This window comes from Saccoglossus kowalevskii, chromosome 4 (genome assembly GCF_978046115.1).
Source record: "Saccoglossus kowalevskii chromosome 4, keSacKowa6.1, whole genome shotgun sequence".
Lineage (NCBI taxonomy): Eukaryota > Metazoa > Hemichordata > Enteropneusta > Harrimaniidae > Saccoglossus > Saccoglossus kowalevskii.
This window is the reverse complement of record NC_140644.1, coordinates 31486627-31504574: the sequence shown is the minus strand read 5'-3', so window position 1 is coordinate 31504574 and position 17948 is coordinate 31486627. Positions and strand designations below refer to the sequence as shown.

At 36.3% G+C, this 17948-nt stretch overlaps 1 protein-coding gene across 1 annotated transcript in view; it reads right to left on the bottom strand.

The window, feature by feature from the left end:
* The window catches only part of LOC100375104 (glycine receptor subunit alpha-2-like), a 32630-nt gene extending 16103 nt beyond the window's left edge, over positions 1 to 16527 (bottom strand). The window contains exons 1-3 of the mRNA XM_085498390.1: positions 16412 to 16527; positions 16127 to 16230; positions 11868 to 11935 (exon numbers count right to left, since the gene is read on the bottom strand). Of these exons, the coding sequence (XP_085354516.1) occupies positions 11868 to 11935; positions 16127 to 16230; positions 16412 to 16527 (288 nt within the window). The remainder of the gene's footprint in view (positions 1 to 11867; positions 11936 to 16126; positions 16231 to 16411) is intronic.
* Between the last annotated feature and the right edge of the window lie 1421 nt (positions 16528 to 17948).

Sequence of the window (17948 nt, the reverse complement as noted above, 5' to 3'; positions counted from 1 at the left end):
TGCAATGAATATCGGTAACATTATGTTGTGATACGTCTTATGGCAGTGTGTTGCAATGAATAACGGTAACATTATGTTGTGATACGTCTTATGGCAGTGTGTTGCAATGAATATCGGTAACATTATGTTGTGATACGTCTTATGGCAGTGTGTTGCAATGAATAACGGTAACATTATGTTGTGATACGTCTTATGGCAGTGTGTTGCAATGAATATCGGTAACATTATGTTGTAATACGTCTTATGGCAGTGTGTTGCAATGAATAACGGTAACATTATGTTGTGATACGTCTTATGGCAGTGTGTTGCAATGAATATCGGTAACATTATGTTGTGATACGTCTTATGGCAGTGTGTTGCAATGAATAACGGTAACATTATGTTGTGATACGTCTTATGGCAGTGTGTTGCAATGAATAACGGTAACATTATGTTGTGATACGTCTTATGGCAGTGTGTTGCAATAAATATCGGTAACATTATGTTGTAATACGTCTTATGGCAGTGTGTTGCAATGAATATCGGTAACATTATGTTGTAATACGTCTTATGGCAGTGTGTTGCAGTGAATATCGGTAACATTATGTTGTAATACGTCTTATGGCAGTGTGTTGCAATGAATATCGGTAACATTATGTTGTAATATGTCTTATGGCAGTGTGTTGCAATGAATAACGGTAACATTATGTTGTAATACGTCTTATGGCAGTGTGTTGCAATGAATAACGGTAACAATATGTTGTAATACGTCTTATGGCAGTGTGTTGCAATGAATAACGGTAACACTATGTTGTAATACGTCTTATGGCAGTGTGTTGCAATGAATATCGGTAACATTATGTTGTAATACGTCTTATGGCAGTGTGTTGCAATGATTAACGGTAACATTATGTTGTAATACGTCTTATGGCAGTGTGTTGCAATGAATATCGGTAACATTATGTTGTAATACGTCTTATGGCAGTGTGTTGCAATGAATAACGGTAACATTATGTTGTAATACGTCTTATGGCAGTGTGTTGCAATGAATATCGGTAACATTATGTTGTAATACGTCTTATGGCAGTGTGTTGCAATGAATATCGGTAACATTATGTTGTAATACGTCTTATGGCAGTGTGTTGCAATGAATATCGGTAACTTTATGTTGTAATACGTCTTATGGCAGTGTGTTGCAATGAATAACGGTAACAATATGTTGTAATACGTCTTATGGCAGTGTGTTGCAAAGAATATTGGTAACATTATGTTGTAATACGTCTTATGGCAGTGTGTTGCAATGAATAACGGTAACATTATGTTGTAATACGTCTTATGGCAGTGTGTTGCAATGAATAACAGTAACAATATGTTGTAATACGTCTTATGGCAGTGTGTTGCAATGAATAACGGTAACATTATGTTGTAATACGTCTTATGGCAGTGTGTTGCAATGAATATCGGTGACATTATGTTGTAATACGTCTTATGGCAGTGTGTTGCAATGAATAACGGTAACATTATGTTGTAATACGTCTTATGGCAGTGTGTTGCAATGAATATCGGTAACATTATGTTGTAATACGTCTTATGGCAGTGTGTTGCAATGAATAACGGTAACATTATGTTGTAATACGTCTTATGGCAGTGTGTTGCAATGAATATCGGTAACATTATGTTGTAATACGTCTTATGGCAGTGTGTTGCAATGAATATCGGTAACATTATGTTGTAATACGTCTTATGGCAGTGTGCTGCAATGAATATCGGTAACATTATGTTGTAATACGTCTTATGGCAGTGTGTTGCAATGAATATCGGTAACATTATGTTGTAATACGTCTTATGGCAGTGTGTTGCAATGAATAACGGTAATATTATGTTGTAATACGTCTTATGGCAGTGTGTTGCAATGAATAACGGTAACATTATGTTGTAATACGTCTTATGGCAGTGTGTTGCAATGAATAACGGTAACATTATGTTGTAATACGTCTTATGGCAGTGTGTTGCAATGAATAACGGTAACATTATGTTGTAATACGTCTTATGGCAGTGTGTTGCAATGAATAACGGTAACATTATGTTGTTACCCGTCCGTTATAAATATGTCTAGCAATTTACGCGTACACATGATTGTCAATAAATGCCAAACATATTTGCGAACATCATTATTGAACTCATTGTCCGAAAATAATAATACAACAGTTCCATATGAAACTATTAAAAGCACTAGTATACAGAGACGGTTTGACAACCTCAATGTATACTGACATATTCCATTATAATAAATCATGACGAATCGTTGCAAATGCCTGTAGTAATCAGGTTTATTTTGCTGACGATAATGATCATTTGCATGTGATCATTTTATTAATTCTGATTAGCTAACAACTCTGAAATACCACGTGGGAAACTTCATGAGAAATTCCATGAACGATATATAACGGTTTCAACGGAGGTAAACTTTATACTTAAGCTAAAACGTTTCATCATATCTGAACACTTAAAATGTGATACTTGACTAACATGTAACACAACAAAAAATACAATAGTTTAACTGCTCCAATTTAGTCATAAACATAAACATTTATAAATTAAAATAAAAACGAAAAACCTTCTACTTTAATCATGAAGTACAAAACGGTTAAAAACGTATGTCCTCGACATACGGTGTGTAGTTAAAGCGGGGGAATCGTCACCTGCACATGCGTCAGATGGTTATAGCGTGTGATTGATTGTTTACGAACAAGTGTCTGCCCATGAGCCTTTGCGTTTTTAGCGTTTGTTGTTATGGTCGCTCAGGACTCAATTCTCGCGCATGCGGAGGTGACGACACCCCCCCCCTTTAATGTAGTAATGCTTCTCAGTGAAAACTATGTAGAGACACGGTGTGGAGTTAATGTAGTAATTTTTCACAGTGCAAACCATGTATACACACGGTATGGACTTAATGTAGTAATGTTGCACAGTGCAAACCATGTATACACACGGTGTGGAGTTAATGTAGTAATGTTGCACAGTGCAAACCATATAGACACACGGTGTGGAGTTATGGTAGTAATGTTGCACAGTGCAAACCATGTATACACACGGTATGGACTTAATGTAGTAATGTTGCACAATGCAAACCATGTATACACACGGTGTGGAGTTAATGTAGTAATGTTGCACAATGCAAACCATGTAGATACACGGTGTGGAGTTAATGTAGTAATGTTGCACAATGCAAACCATGTAGATACACGGTGGGGAGTTAATGTAGTAATGTTGCACAATGCAAACCATGTAGATACACGGTGTGGAGTTAATGTAGTAATGTTGCACAGTGTAAACCATGTAGACACGCGGTGTGGAGTTAATGTAGTAATGTTTCACAGTGCAAACCATGTACACACACGGTGTAGAGTTAATGTAGTAATGTTTCACAGTGTAAACCATGTAGATACACGGTGTAGAGTTAATGTAGTAATGTTTCACAGTGCAAACCATGTACACACACGGTGTAGAGTTAATGTAGTAATGTTTCACAGTGTAAACCATGTACACACACGGTGTAGAGTTAATGTAGTAATGTTTCACAGTGTAAACCATGTACACACACGGTGTAGAGTTAATGTAGTAATGTTGCACAGTGTAAACCATGTAGATACACGGTGTAGAGTTAATGTAGTAATTTCACAGTGTAAACCATGTAGATACACGGTGTGGAGTTAATGTAGTAATGTTTCACAGTGCAAACCATGTAGATACACGGTGTGGAGTTAATGTAGTAATGTTTCACAGTGTAAACCATGTACACACACGGTGTAGAGTTAATGTAGTAATGTTTCACAGTGTAAACCATGTAGATACACGGTGTGGAGTTAATGTAGTAATGTTGCACAGTGCAAACAATGTAGACACACGGTGTGGAGTTAATGTAGTAATGTTTTATGGTGCAAACCATGTAGATACACGGCGTGGAGTTAATGTAGTAATGTTTCACAGTGCAAACCATGTACACACACGGTGTAGAGTTAATGTAGTAATGTTTCACAGTGTAAACCATGTAGATACACGGTGTGGAGTTAATGTAGTAATGTTGCACAGTGTAAACCATGTAGACACACGGTGTGGAGTTAATGTAGTAATGTTTCACAGTGCAAACCATGTACACACACGGTGTAGAGTTAATGTAGTAATGTTTCACAGTGTAAACCATGTAGATACACGGTGTAGAGTTAATGTAGTAATGTTTCACAGTGTAAACCATGTAGATACACGGTGTGGAGTTAATGTAGTAATGTTGCACAGTGTAAACCATGTAGATACACGGTGTGGAGTTAATGTAGCAATGTTGCACAGTGTAAACCATGTAGATACACGGTGTAGAGTTAATGTAGTAATGTTGCACAGTGTAAACCATGTAGATACACGGTGTGGAGTTAATGTAGTAATGTTGCACAGTGTAAACCATGTACACACACGGTGTGGAGTTAATGTAGTAATGTTGCACAGTGTAAACCATGTAGATACACGGTGTAGAGTTAATGTAGTAATGTTTCACAGTGTAAACCATGTAGACACACGGTGTAGAGTTAATGTAGTAATGTTTCACAGTGTAAACCATGTAGATACACGGTGTAGAGTTAATGTAGTAATGTTTCACAGTGTAAACCATGTAGACACACGGTGTAGAGTTAATGTAGTAATGTTTCACAGTGTAAACCATGTAGACACACGGTGTAGAGTTAATGTAGTAATGTTTCACAGTGTAAACCATGTAGATACACGGTGTAGAGTTAATGTAGTAATGTTTCACAGTGTAAACCATGTAGATACACGGTGTGGAGTTAATGTAGTAATGTTGCACAGTGTAAACCATGTAGATACACGGTGTAGAGTTAATGTAGTAATGTTGCACAGTGTAAACCATGTAGATACACGGTGTAGAGTTAATGTAGTAATGTTGCACAGTGCAAACAATGTAGACACACGGTGTAGAGTTAATGTAGTAATGTTGCACAGTGCAAACAATGTAGACACACGGTGTGGAGTTAATGTAGTAATGTTTTATGGTGCAAACCATGTAGATACACGGCGTGGAGTTAATGTAGTAATGTTTCACAGTGTAAACCATGTAGATACACGGTGTGGAGTTAATGTAGTAATGTTGCACAGTGCAAACCATGTACACACATGGTGTAGAGTTAATGTACTAATGTTGCACAGTGCAAACCATGTACACACACGGTGTAGAGTTAATGTACTAATGTTGCACAGTGCAAACCATGTACACACACGGTGTGGAGTTAATGTAGTAATGTTGCACAGTGCAAACCATGTATAAACACGGTGTGGAGTTAATGTAGCAATGTTGCACAGTGCAAACAATGTAGACACACGGTGTGGAGTTAATGTAGTAATGTTTCATGGTGAAAACCATGTAGATACACGGCGTGGAGTTAATGTAGTAATGTTTCACAGTGTAAACCATGTACACACACGGTGTAGAGTTAATGTAGTAATGTTTCATGGTGAAAACAATGTAGATACACGGCGTGGAGTTAATGTAGTAATGTTTCACAGTGCAAACAATGTAGACACACGGTGTGGAGTTAATGTAGTAATGTTTCACAGTGCAAACCATGTACACACACGGTGTAGAGTTAATGTAGTAATGTTTCACAGTGTAAACCATATAGACACACGGTGTGGAGTTAATGTAGTAATGTTGCACAGTGCAAACCATATAGACACACGGTGTGAAGTTATTGTAGTTAATTAATGTTGCAAACCATGTAGACACACGGTGTGGAGTTAATGTAGTAATGTTTCAGAGTGCAAACCAAAGCAGATCAAATGGATTAAACTACGAATGGCGTCTGTGTGACTCAGGCTAAAAGCAGTATCGTGAAGGATGAAAAAAAAATCAGATGCTATCACTTGGCTGGCTGGTAGGACAAGTGAGTGTTCAGCAAAATCAAAAGAACCTCTCTGCACTGACTGTTTAAATACAATTTACCCTCACCCTTTTTTGACAGAATGCAGACTAATGGAAAAATCAAAACACCGTTATGTTATAGACACACCAGGAATATACGCTGTCTTCTCGTTCTATTCGAACGTCTCTGTGCATTTGATGTCTTGTTCATTTGCTTGACCTATGAGTATATGTCAGTACATACGAACTTCGAAAAGTATACTCCTATGTATGCGAAATTCGGAACGCACATATGTATCGTTCGACCAGCCAGGTGCCCACGACAATGAAGATATGTCCAGGGGCGAATACAGGATGTTTTTATGGGGGTTCAAACTTTAAAATCGCCAGACTAAGTTAATGATTTTTTTTATATTATACAAAAACAAATTGAATAAATTTTTCAACAGAAGGGGACCTCCAAGAACCCCCTTAGATCCACCACTGATGTCGAAAATTTGATGTTTTGGATATTTTTTCTGAAGCCCCACCACGAATTGTGTGTTGTCACAGCGTACGTGTTCTAGGTCAATTTGTGTATGGGACAATGATCTGTATACACCCGATACATGTATATATCATAGTTATACGACTACATGTTATATCCTAGCAAAAATTACCTGCTTACTTCATGTAGCAGAGTGAATAATTATGCCCACTCACACAATGTATTACATCGTATCCCATTACGTCACACACCAGGCCCGTAGTTTGGGGGGGGGGGGGTTCGGGGGGTTCAGCCGAACCCCCTAAATTTTGGAAATGAATACAATTATGATCGTAGATTAGAACATATTAAAACGAACAGTATTAATTAAAATAATTATCATCGTTTAAATCACTTGACTCAGTGAGGTAACTATCAGACTCAGCCGAAATTGCATAGTAATGAGCATTTTGGTGGCAACGAGCTTTAAATGTCAATTCACGCCGTCTCAGCTCAGCAGCAGCCAATTAAAAAAGATTGTTATAAATGGGCAAGCTTTTATTCGGTGATTCCGCGATGGTGTAATGAAGATCGCGTTCAAACAACTGATGTTAAATATTATAACGAGTAAGCATAATTATACAACAATAATGTACATATGGTAGTCTCTCTCTGAAGGATGTGGTGGTCCTGAATAGATCGTTTGTCTTGTGCTAGTGTTCGCTCAGTTAGTAAAGTGTGGGATCGAACGGGATTGATCAGAACCGTAATTTTTCAAGCACAACACGATACTGTAGTTTGGTTCATTAGTTTTGTATTCTTCAAGAAAATAATTTTTCATCACGAGTTGTATAGGTCAAAGAGTTTCTTGCAGTCAACCCCTCAGTGTTGCTTCAGCACTGAAACTATGCGATGAATTATAATTTTCAAACATATTTATTTTACTGCAAAAACTGCAACAAGCTGCAAGTATGAGCGCAGTTTCTCCGCATTGAGAAGGTTGAATACATATATGGGGCAAGAGAGATTGACATATCTAGCTTTACTCCACATTCATCGAGAAATCGATATTGATCGTGTTGTGGATACGTTCGCCATCACATCCAAGGAGGATAACTTATGTAATGCACTGTGTGGTATGTCAAAGTCTGTTATCAGAGTAGTGTGCTACACAAACTATTATCAGTTTCATTTTTACATAAATCATATATCATGTAAAAAAATTATATTACAAAAATGTAGAAAATGATGTGTATGTTTTGTCTGTTTTAGGGCATATTACTTATTATTGGGATATGGCAAGCATATATCCCAATATCTTACATTTTTTCTCGGTAACATATGGTGAAAAAGATATATATATAGTGCCTGACACGTTTCTTTTTGATGTCTTAGAAAGGTTACTATATTTTTAGTGGGTTCATAAAAAAAGAGATGTAGTCATTGTAGTCTATTGAGACCGCTGCTAGACTACCACTGTATGCATATTATTCTACCGCCCCCTAAAAAATAAATTTACAGTGAACCAAAAAAAATACATACTGCAAGAAACTTGGTGGTATGCTATTGGATAGTGCATTTAATTCGATGCAACAATTGTGCCAGCTATTTGTTATGGTAGCGAGATATGGGGGTACGAATATTTGGAGATCATCGACAGGCTACAGACAACATTTTGCAGATATCTACTTAGCGTTAATAGTTGTACAAACTGTGTTTATTTCAAGTGCTGTATCTCATATTGGTTAAAATTACTTGAAGACAAAAAATAGCTGGAGCCCCAAAACATGTCGTATAATACTTAACAAAATTATCAACTAGCTCTGTATCTTTTAAACGTTTTTTTTAAGCTGAATATGAATCCAGCTTAACTTAGTACCATACACGGATGTTCTATTTTTTTAAAACATGTTATGCACTTTTCTACTCATTACATTTTGTACGTTTGGTTGAGGCCCTGTACAGAAATAAAATTACAGAAAATGAAATTGACTTATACTAAAATGAATAATTGTAGACATCTGCGAACAGCGAAAAAACTCGTGAGTAGCATTCAACCTTAAAATGCTCAGACAATAATGCTAAGATACAAACAATCTTGTCTATGTTACACAAAGTCAATATAATTTAAAACCGAGAATATAAAAATGTCTGCAACAGACTCTAAGACACTAAAGAATCCGCTCTTTTTCTTTTTGAAAATTATAAAATTCACACGTTTCACATCAAATATGTTATTGTTGTTTTCGAACCCCCTATTCAAAAGTGCTGGCTACGGGCCTGCACACATACGCATCGCTTTCCACCACATCGCATCACACAACAACACATTATTTAATGGTGTCTCGATAAACCACTCGTCGCATTGCATCGCATCGCATCGCATTACATTACAACACATTATTTAACGGTGTCTCGATAAACCACTCGTCGCATTGCATCGCATCGCATCGCATTACATTACAACACATTATTTAATGGTGTCTCCATAAACCACTCGTCGCATTGCATCGCATCGCATCGCATTACATTACAACACATTATTAAACGGTGTCTCGATAAACCACTCGTCGCATTGCATCGCATCGCATCGCATTACATTACAACACATTATTTAACGGTGTCTCGATAAACCACTCGTCGCATTGCATCGCATCGCATCGCATTACATTACAACACATTATTTAACGGTGTCTCGATAAACCACTCGTCGCATTGCATCGCATCGCATCGCATTACATTACAACACTTTATTTAACGGTGTCTCGATAAACCACTCGTCGCATTGCATCGCATTACATTACAACACATTATTTAACGGTGTCTCGATAAACCACTCGTCACATTGCATTGCATCGCATCGCATCGCATTACATTACAACACATCGCACCGCACCGCTTTACATTATGCATCCTGGTCTGTCCAGGTTCTCTATCATTTGTTTATGCTGTTTCCCTGACTGTTCTTGTTATAGGCACAATGACGAAACAGTAACAAATAGGGCACGCACAGTCTTGTTATCTGAAGAGCACACTTGAACCGTGTCTATTCATTCAAAATTTGCGCATGAAGTGTTATATTTGTCTTAGTGTCCTGAAATCACAGTGCGAGTCAATACCAATGGGTTATAGGATGATGACATTTCAACGCACGAAACCATTATCAGACTATGAATTTTACATTTTACTTCGAGGATAGCAGGTGGTGTGGCATTTCATATAAAGTAGGCATCAAGGTTAACGATAAACACAAATATGTCAAACGTACGCAAGTTAAATTCACTCATTAATGATAAAACTGAAGCTAAGTGCCACTCACATTTTCGGCTATCAATTAATGAGTTTAGAGAAATGGATGTGTTTGTCAGTGCTTCTTATTTTACTATAATTAGTGTCTTTACATTACGCACCTTTAGACTTTTTAAAGACTAAGTTCGTGAATGCTTTCTCTAAACCTCGAATCTTTGTAATCAACTTTGCATCTTTCCATTACGTCATTTGAAACACTACAACATCAAAACAAACTCAAAGTTGCAAAGATACAAAGTCCTTAGTTCAATTGTCCAAAATAAATTGTCCAATGATTTCACAAGAATTGATTATTTCATTCCCCACAAATAGTTGTGGGTAATGATCAGGTGATCACCAATATTAATGTGTCGGTAGGAAAGTTGCTCGCGTGACAATCTGGAACACGTGAGTGGTATGTAATAAAACTCCCTGCTAATTGACAACGGCAGCCATGATAGTTTATAGCGCAATCGTGTAGAGTTTTTTCGTCGACCGTCACTCAGCAGTGAATGCCGACCGAATATCATAGTTCATGTAAAGAATACCCACCAAGACATAAAAAAGATCAGCAATCACAAAATGTACATCTAGATATAAATCTTATTATATATGCAATCAGCACAGTAAATGGAAAGTAGAAACTTGTGTTTAGAGGTTAAATCCATATTTAATACGATTAAGGATTACGAATGACAGTCAAGATTCATTATTCATTTTGTCACATGCCAACATCCGAATCTCGCTGGTAAAAACTTTCCATGCTCAAATTATACCAGGTTTTGCAATATTTTGAAATAAAGGATAACTACTACAATCTTGTCTATTGAGAATCTACTAGTATATATAAAGTAACGAGTATGAATTCAGAATGGATACAAACCAGGCTAGTTGTTATGAGTTATACTTTAGAAATACATTTCACGATTTTAGGTCTGTGGTTTATCACACTTGTAATTATCCGAATATATATTAAACAAATGTTTTGTTGTACTAAATAATTTGAGGTTATAAACGGCAAGCGAGTGTATTTGTAAATTTGCAATTCTCTCATCTTATTTTCTTGAATTATACTACTATTTTAAGGGGTGACGAAGAGCCATCTTATAGTGTGATCATTCAGAAAACTTAATACCCTGAGTTTTACTGTTATTGCGATATATAAAGATTCCACGTGACGTTTTTGCTTTTATTTGTGTAAACTGGAATTCTAATTTATTTTGTGGGATTACAATTTACCTGTCTTGTAGAGCACGTTTCAGATTTTGTATTCGAAGTGGGACGAACGCGTCGATGACGTCACGTGTTCGATTCGAACGCCTTGCTGCAATGAACACACACTCTCCTCAAAATGCGCAACATATATTCATTTTGGTAATAATTCGTAGTAATACTTGTATAAAGTTTCTTTGTTTTCATCAGTTTATCATACCCCCACAATCACTAAGAATAGAGCTCATAGTCCTGCCATCACGATTTAATTAGATATTTAAGCCAGTTTCGGGTGGGATCACAGGTCTTCTAGTTGCTTCAGCCAATCAGATTTCTAAATTCAGACTAACCAGTTTATAATACTTGTATAATAGCATTTTATACCTTTAATATTACAGATACTATATTAATCGTCTTTAATAACAATAATAATTTTATTCCCTGTACTTATTCCTAAGTTTCCATATATATCTTAGATTATACATGTTAATCACATCAACATTGGACTGATATTTTATAGTCATTGATGATACTTAAACTGTTAGTTACAATTTCACCAATATCTTTGAACAATGTACATACAGGACTTCGGGGTTACAGTTCATGACAACAATCATTTTCACTCTATATATTTTCCCTGTATACATGATGAAATGAACAAGGTAATCATCATTGTTATATGGTGTATCTTGCGATCATACACAACGTTTAAACCCACATTCTGACTATATAATGGACCAAAAACAAAGGCGACTATGGCAATCCAGTAAACCTGTATGTTTTACATAGGAGATCAATTTGTGAATAAACTTTTGTCAACCACTGTTACGTACCCGAGGTGGCGAATAAACTGTTCTGTTATTATAATGCGTTTCTAAGCAGGCTTTCTGTATTTACTTCTCAACAGACAGACAGTTAGCGCTCTAAATAGCCATATCTTCATAATCCTGCTTTGCAAAGGCCTTCAATTTCGTGATATTTATAGTGTATACTTACCATGCTTGTTTCAACTATTGGGCCGAGGTTGTAAACCAACATTGACACGTTGACCACAACCGGCGTACCTGTAACGGAAATAGCAACACTGTTATTGAAAACTGGAACTCCGTACAACTCAGCTCACAGAAGTAGAATATATAGAAGCTGGTAGATTAGAAATAACCTCTTGACCAATTGATATCCAAATTCTGAATATGTTATTTATACGGAATACAAATATGTCGTCCCGAATTACTCAAACATCAGTTTGACACAAAACAGAAGTTTGCTAGCGATTAAAAACTCCTATTTATTTATTTTAAATTTACCGGTACAAAATACAATCAGTTATTCGATATAGGACACATTTTGAAATTAAAGAAGGTTAAACTGTAAATTGAAATAAACACGATTTCATACGTTGTGGTGTATAATGTTAAATTAATAAACAAACAAACAAACACGTCACGGTCACGAGCTTATGTATACTCGCACAGTTTATCCCACGTGACGTAGGTCCAAGTTTGTCAGTTTAGCAGATCAATGTCATGCGTTACCATCCATATAATATATGTCTCTTCGCAGGAATGGCCATTTTGAAAATGTTTAAGAATAATTCAGTTAGTTCCGTTTAAACTATAGTAACTGGTTAGTTACATGTCGCCTTTCGAGAAAGTGAACATAAATGCCTGGCGTCGAAAGCTTTGTTTACATAACGAGCTGACCAGTTGTACGTTTTCAGTGGGTATAAATATCAGCTAAAACGCAACCAATATTTCTTATTACACCATAAATATATAAAATCACTCTAATATAAAACGTTCTACCAATGTCAGTAAAAAATAATCAAAATTGACAGTGGGAAAAACTTTCGGAAGTCAGTCACCTTGATCACGTTTCAAAACGACTGCCGTACGACCAGGCAACGGATGACGTCATTGGTTCACGCGGAGATCATGCACAAAGCAGTGACGTGTCCGTTCTTTTATGCGCATCTTAACGTCTCTAGTAATATATTCCATATTTACGTAATGCTCACTCAAATCAAAATATACAGTAAAACAATTTAGCAATATCATGTGACACTGGGTATGATAACAGATATCAATGGCAACGGACGCCGTAATGAATCATGATTAATTATCATTCGAGTGGAAACAATATTATCACCAACACTCAGTATTTTGTATTTGAACATCAGCTGGTGATCATGTGATCTATTTACGTTTCGGTACAGGCTGTACATACGTTAATATCGATGTACGTGAGAACGATTAACTTGAAAGCAGCACTCGGAGACAATCAATACTATGACGACGTTAATGAACGTATCTCCGGTATCTGGAATGAATGGCAATGTTTGATTTTGAAAAAAACGTGGATAAAAAGTGAATTCTACCATAGATCCTAAGAAATTCTATAACTCCACAAAAAACGTAGACGGCGGCTTTGTTTTGAGATATTTTAACCCTAAATACAATAAAAACGACAAGTATCCAAGAAATTTGAATTATTCCAACCTGATATCATGTCTGAATAGCATTTAATTCCTTTGTTTTACAATTTCAATGGTCATTCATTAGTTTAATAATTTGTGTTGAGATTTGTGGTGTCCATGGCAACTGACTAGAAGCATTGACCATTCTACGCGGAAACCTACGTCCCCATTGTTTTTACACTATGTGCGTAGTAGCAATATAGTTAGTCAGTTTAGTCGGCGCATGTTGGTTAAAATTATTATATCAGTTAGTTTGTATACATTTTAGCGCTTTGATCTTTTAAATTGTAACATGATGTTCACACTTCTCTACATTTTGTTTCATATGTTCATACGCTAATTTCGTGATCGTGGCCGAGGCATGTTTATTTTGGTAGAATGTTTTTGATTTAAATTTAAAGTTCGAGGCTTGGTATTGCTGGACAGACCTGGGCGTGATTTCCATAATATATATAACAAGGGCTTTTGGAAATATAGCTTTGGGTTAAAGATTATTACCAGTAACTGGGAAACTTTCACAATTCTCTGGGGGAGGAAGTAATTTGAAGGTTTTTGCTGCTGTTTTTCTCAATAAGCTCCATACATTTCATTTAAGGATATTCTCGGATGTAAAAATAAATTTTTAGAGAAAGGGGCATTTAGAGAACTCGACTACATTATGCTTTAAAATAATGTGTGTGACTGGAATTACAAACAAACAAACAAACAAACAAACACGTGTTAAAACTAAAACATCTAAGCAGAATGTCTTCATTTATCAGAGTACCTGACGTCACGACACCGTGTTGTGTTCACCAACCAATGGTGCTTCACAACCATATTTACTCACGGGAAGCGGACATTTGTGAAGTATGTTACAAGTTAGTTTACAACACAAGTGAATGCATCTATGATTCATCTGTGAGCGATCTTCGAATTAATCTGCCTTGATAATTAAGTTACATCAATTATTTTGATTGAAAATACTGAAAGGTCTCTGATTCGTGATTAGATTTCACGAAGATAGTCAGGATATTTACTAAGTCGGTAAGTGCCAGATTAACAACTAATGCAACGGACTGTACAATTATGTTGTATTTGATTACGTCAAATGTAGTAAAATGATCTGATGGACGTGCCTCGTGTACCGCACATTCATGTCATATGGCCCATCAATTTTTGGTATAACCCCAAGGGGACGCAAACGTTTCTATAATCGTAATTGATATAAGCGACAGTATTCGGTATAATTTCGGTATCAAACGGTAAAGGATTGACGTCATTCAATAAACTCCTAGTGAATGAAAATGAAACAAAACTTACAGAGTAAAAAATTGCGTGTTTGTGTTTGATAACGATGCTGACGGTTTCGGGGTTGATGTGGCTTACGGATTCAATTCTGTAAAATCATTTCGTCATATAAACCACTGTGACAGCTATGACAACAGCATACGGCGAAGCTGAGATCGATTTATATTTTGACCACCGTTTTGTTATGACATTTAATTCACACAGAAACTCGGTTTTAATATTTAATTTCGAATGCATTCAGTGTAAACAAGCACACATTGTTAGCATTTACTTTGATGAGCCTATTTTATTTCAGGATAATTTCACCGCTTGTCAAATTGGGGGCACGTTAAGTTAACGAGTTTGTTTCTTCGGCGAATATTCTCACCAGGTGGACCTCATTGATGTTAATTGACCCAATTTATACTTATGATTGACAGGATAGAATAGTACAGACATACAGAGACAGATTGACTGTATAGGCATGCATAGAATGTAATACATGAATGAGAACGTCGTGTGGCTTTAATGTATGAGATTAATTCTATATAACTATAGAACAGAAAAATAATAATTTCAACAACTAGAAAATTGGCGTTGGTATTTTTTCTCATTGAATATATGCATTGACCACTTAACTGTCCTCGGTGAAGAATAGCAAATATTCAAATCGCATGTACTGTTTTTGTACTACAGAGTGTACGTACATCGTCAAGACACTTCGATTCCTAAATGATATGTATATAAGCATTGAGATTTCTATCTGTGGCGATGGACATTATAATGATCATGCGGACTGGCGGGTACCAGTAATGACGGCTAAAATCACACGCTTTGGATAGGATTATTGGTAAAACCTATAAATAGTAATCTGTAATTGGGCATTGACATACAGTGTAAAGCTCTTTTGGATTCAAAGTATGGCGTCCCCTGAGAAGCAATCCACACAACAGCATCAGGTGCGAGGCTAACTGTGAGTAATGGCGATAAAATTGGCCATTGCACTTACGTAAGCAGACGACGAAGCCGTGTATATAAATACTGAGCAGAGAAGTACAGTCATGGATGGATGCCGTGTTTGGAAGTGATTCCAAATCACTGATTATTTACCACCACCAAAACAGGTTTTGCATAGCGACCGAAATGGTCGAATAATCTATTATCTAATGCACAACAGAAACAATCAATTATCGTTTTATAATTATATATTTTAGAATAATTTTATATTGTCACAATATGTCATAAAATATTTAAAATACGAATATTAATAAATGAATGTTGAAATAACATTTCCGAAGTGTGCGCTGTAAACATAAAATTTCTGTTCGCGTCGTCCACGATCCGTGGTATATTAAGATATGACAACATCAAACGCGCCATATGGCTAGATAGTTAGTTGGTTAGTAGGATTATTGTAAATTACTAGTGGTAACACGTACATCCTGATTTAATTGCAGCTGATTCGGTTATTTTCAGCGTTATTCTTGGTTCTTTACCAGGGATGACTTACCTCCGTAATCAGGCCTGAGTCTTTTGTCATAGCCATCAAATAGATTTTCCAGCACCTCCTTGACATCCCCAATGAGTTCATGCTGTGAATCGCCATTCACCAGACTGCAAAGCAACACCAAGCTATCATTATACACTTATCTTTATCATATCTCTATTATTATCAATGCGCGATATACACATTCTTTTTAAAAATATTGAAAAAAAACAACTATATTCTGAACCTCATCCTTAATTAAATCTGCATATACGACGTTCATTTTATGAGAAAAACAAATGTACTCACCCAGTCGAGTTCGCATTTTGGTTTGTCGTGTTGTCAGCTAACAGTACATTTGGTGTGAAGATGACCATGCAGAATACAAAATACTTTGCCGCACACCGTGTCATAAGCCCCACCATAATTGTCACATTCCTCGATGATAAAACTCACGTACACCTCAAGGCTGTCTATCTATGCAACCACGACTGAACGCAATTTAAGGAGAATGCTTCTTTTCTCCACGGCAGATAGAAAGGATCTTTTATTCGTCTATTGATTACCGAGTCGCGTTTATACTATGAACAACATTGATGTGAGCATCGCAGAGTGCCAGCTGAACCCTGGGTAATCGATAGAGAACTCCCCGCCTACTTCAACATGGATAATTTTATTATTATTCAAATAAAAAAGTCAAAGGATGTAGTATCTTGTATAATGACAACCCAGCGACGATTTGCATTGGCTGTGAGCGTTGTGCGTATGCAGGAGTATACGAGGTTTTTCTCGAATGCGAAAAGTCAATATATTTCTGCAGTATGGTGCGCGGCGAGAGGGTAATTCGGCCAAGTGTCATGAATTACCTACCTATACAAGCGCGAATTGCCAAAACACACCCATAACGCATATATAGTTCACTCAATGCCACCCTGGTTTCCGGCATTTTGTTTAATTCAATAAATCGGACAAAATAAATCATTTACTAATTTTTTTTTACAAAAGTGTCTATGATATCATTTTTACCTCTAATTCTTTGTTGGAGAACCCATATGGTGGGCTACATAATACTGACGAAAAGTTGAATGAACAGTTATATAAAACTGTACATTGCATTCTTCTACTTTCAAGTGTGGATCTGAGATCATTATGTTGTTAGCCCAGACTTGCCCTTTTAGTTAACGTGTATATACATGTATTATGGATGAATGTGTACAGAATATTATTCAAACATTGTCTTTCGGATCGCAGTGTTTTAAGTGCACGTTATACTTATATATGTGTTTTCATTAATTAAATAAATTTTGCTATGTGGTGGGTGTATTCATATATTGGGTACATATATACATAATAATATTTCGCTATGTGTCAAGTTTATCCCTTTCCACTTCTGATCGTTCGATGACTACATGCATGTTTCCGATTTCTGGGAATTTCTCGGGTAATTTTGAGACATCATTTCAAAAAAGAAGATTCCTGCATGAGAAATGTTAAAGATAAGAAGGAAATTGGAAAATCTCTAAGTAAGTGAGTTATACATGTCAGATAAATGTACTCGAAATATAATCGTATGCAATGAAACTATTTGCGCAAAATGTTTGACGAGATGGGGGCTTACATCGCCCCAGTATTCGTACCAGTGCAACAGGGGTTCATATATCATGTATTCAAATAATGTGCCTATTCGGCCTAAACACGCGTAGTATACGTTGTGTGGGACTCATGTCAACACGACGCTGTGCTTTAATTTAATAAATACATATTATATTATTCAGAAGCTTTTAGTGTATGTGAATGTTATTGTTTTGTTTTTTGAACTAAGCATGTATGTTTCAAAAACAATCTT